This window comes from Vipera berus (genome assembly GCF_964194415.1).
Source record: "Vipera berus genome assembly, chromosome: 9".
In the NCBI taxonomy this organism is placed as follows: Eukaryota; Metazoa; Chordata; class Lepidosauria; order Squamata; family Viperidae; genus Vipera; species Vipera berus.
In genome coordinates, this window is record NC_138212.1 from 6,210,357 (window position 1) to 6,212,887 (window position 2,531).

At 45.1% G+C, this 2,531-nt stretch overlaps 1 protein-coding gene across 1 annotated transcript; it reads left to right on the forward strand.

Annotated features, from left to right (window-relative positions):
* Positions 1 to 304: 304 nt before the first annotated feature.
* Positions 305 to 1,407, forward strand: LOC308671862 (chemerin-like receptor 1; the record flags this gene model as incomplete). Its single annotated transcript, XM_081334345.1, has 1 exon — positions 305 to 1,407. The coding sequence occupies exon 1, from the start codon at positions 343 to 345 to the stop codon at positions 1,405 to 1,407; it is 1,065 nt and encodes a 354-aa protein (XP_081190471.1). The 5' UTR covers positions 305 to 342.
* Between the last annotated feature and the right edge of the window lie 1,124 nt (positions 1,408 to 2,531).

A 2,531-nucleotide genomic window follows, 5' to 3' on the forward strand; every position in this document is an offset into this window, starting at 1 on the left:
CTCTGTGGGATGGGTTTGACTGAGAGTGACTGATCCAAAGTCACCCTACCAATTTTCATGCCTAAGGCGGGACTAGAACTCACAATCTCCTGATGATTGGCCCAAAGTCACCCAGTTGACTTTCATGCCTAAGATGGGACTAGAACTCACCATCTGCTGGTTTCTAGCCTGGTGATATAAAACAAAATATAAAATCTTATTTTATAACAGGATCCTGGGGTAGTTCCATAGCTATAAAACGTGGTCAAACAGCCACAGCTCCATTTTGCGTCAACTTTGTGAAGTAATATTTCCATCCTCAACCATTTCCTATTTCCTTCCAACAGATTCTTTTCTACCAAAATGGCTGCCAACTCCACGTCTCCAGAAAACCTTTATGAAGATTACGAGGACTATCCTGATTTGGAGGAGAATGCAAGCCTCCGCAACTCAATGCACATACTCTCCATGGTGATCTACAGCATAGCCTTCTTGTTAGGGGTGACTGGAAACAGCCTGGTCATTTTTATCACTGGCTTCCATATGAAGAGGACCGTGAATGCTGTCTGGTTCCTCAACTTGGCCATTGCTGATTTGGTCTTTACTTTTTTCCTTCCGTTGAGCGTGGCCTACATAGCCCTGGGCTTCCATTGGCCCTTTGGGAAGCTGCTGTGTAAACTCATCAGCACAGTGGCCTTCCTCAACATGTTCGCCAGTGTTTTTCTCCTCACCATCATCAGCATGGACCGCTGTGTCTCTGTAATGTGCCCCGTCTGGGCCCAGAACCATCGGACACCTCAACTGGCTTCTCTGGTGGCCCTGGGCATTTGGTTAGCCGCCTTGGCCCTCAGTTCCCCTTATTTTGTCTTCCGGGATCTTAAAGGTCCTCCTGTGGAAGAGAACATCACTCACTGTTACAACAACTTTGCCTTATCAGACAGTTTCCAGTCAGAGGAGGTGGTTAAGCTGGGAGAGTATCGTGCTCAAGCTTTGGTGATGACCCGTTTTGTGGCTGGATTCTTAGTGCCATTCGTCATCATTCTTTTTTGCTACGGCATTATCACAGTCAGGCTGAAGGGGACTCGGCTCACCCGCTCAACCAGGCCCTTCAAGATCATGGTGGCCGTGGTTGTGGCCTTCTTCATCTGCTGGTTCCCTTATCATGTCTTTTCCTTCTTGGAGATGTCCGCTGCCGGGGTAACACCTGGACTACAGACCTTTCTGATGGTGGGAATACCCTTGGCTTCAAGCCTGGCTTATCTCAACAGCTGCCTGAACCCTTTCCTGTATGTCTTTGTGGGACAGGACTTCAGGGAGAAGCTACGAACGTCTATTTTGGCTGCTCTTGAGAGTGCTTTCAGTGAGACCACAGGGCAGACCTTAACCAAGAGCAAATCCAGCGTGGAGGTAGAGTGTCACACCCTTTAAAGAAGAACTTCAAGCTTGTAGGGCTTCTCCATCTCTCTTGCTGATTTCGGGGATCCACTAATCAAAGATAACTGTATGATCATGGTTTTGGATTGTGGCGTGTTTGCAAAACGAAGGGATTGAAACATCCCATTCTGAATCTCTAATAGGAGTTCCAGTTCTAGATATATAGGGATAAAACTGGTCATTCGTACCTATAGGATGTATACATACAACACTATACCATGTAGCTACAAACAACCATGACTTAGTATAAGATAGATTTGTATTATCTGATTGATGGATAAATTGACTGATGACGTACCATCAAGTTGCTGTCCTCTCCTAGCAACCACACAGATAGATCTCCTTTGTGATGATCTGTCCTGGTCCTTCAGGTCTTCCAACAGTGCACCCACCACCAGTGAGTCCATCTCCCTCACTGTGGGTCATCTTCGGCTCTTTCCTTCCGCATTGCTCAGCATCATGGACTTCTCCAAGGAGTTAGCTTTTTGCATGGTTATTGTAAAATACAATAATTTCAGCCTGGTTATTTATGTCTTGAATGAGAACCCTGGGTTGATTTGTTCTGTGGATCCACATTTGGTTTATTGTCTTGGCTACCCACGGTATTCTCAGCTGTCTTCTCCAACACCAAAGTTCCAAAGATAGATCTTCCCATCCTATTTCTTCAAATGCCATTGTTCGCTTCCATAGCGTGTCACAGGGAAAACACGGCCAGCATCATTTTGGCCTTTGTCAGAATGCCACCTGAATATCTTTTGCAAAGATTTCTTTGCTACCTTATCAAACGCTAGTTTGCGATGTGTTTCTTGACTTCTGACTCTTTTGCTAATGTGAGTTGATTTTGAAAGGTGGAAGGGATCCATAACTTCAGGATCTTCCTTGTTAATGGTGAGGCTCGTTGCTGTATCTATTGTTATCTCAAAGGTGCTTTTCCAAAAGGCAACTTGGACTGTTGTTTTTTTCTTGAGGAAGATGCTTTGATCCTCAAACTAGAAGCTTCTTCAGTTAAGACTCAGGAAGCTTCTGGGATGGTGAAACATCTCCCTCAAGGAAAAAGAGTGCCTTTTGAAAAAGCACCTTTAAGATAACCATGAGCTGGATGACTGAGAATCTCCATA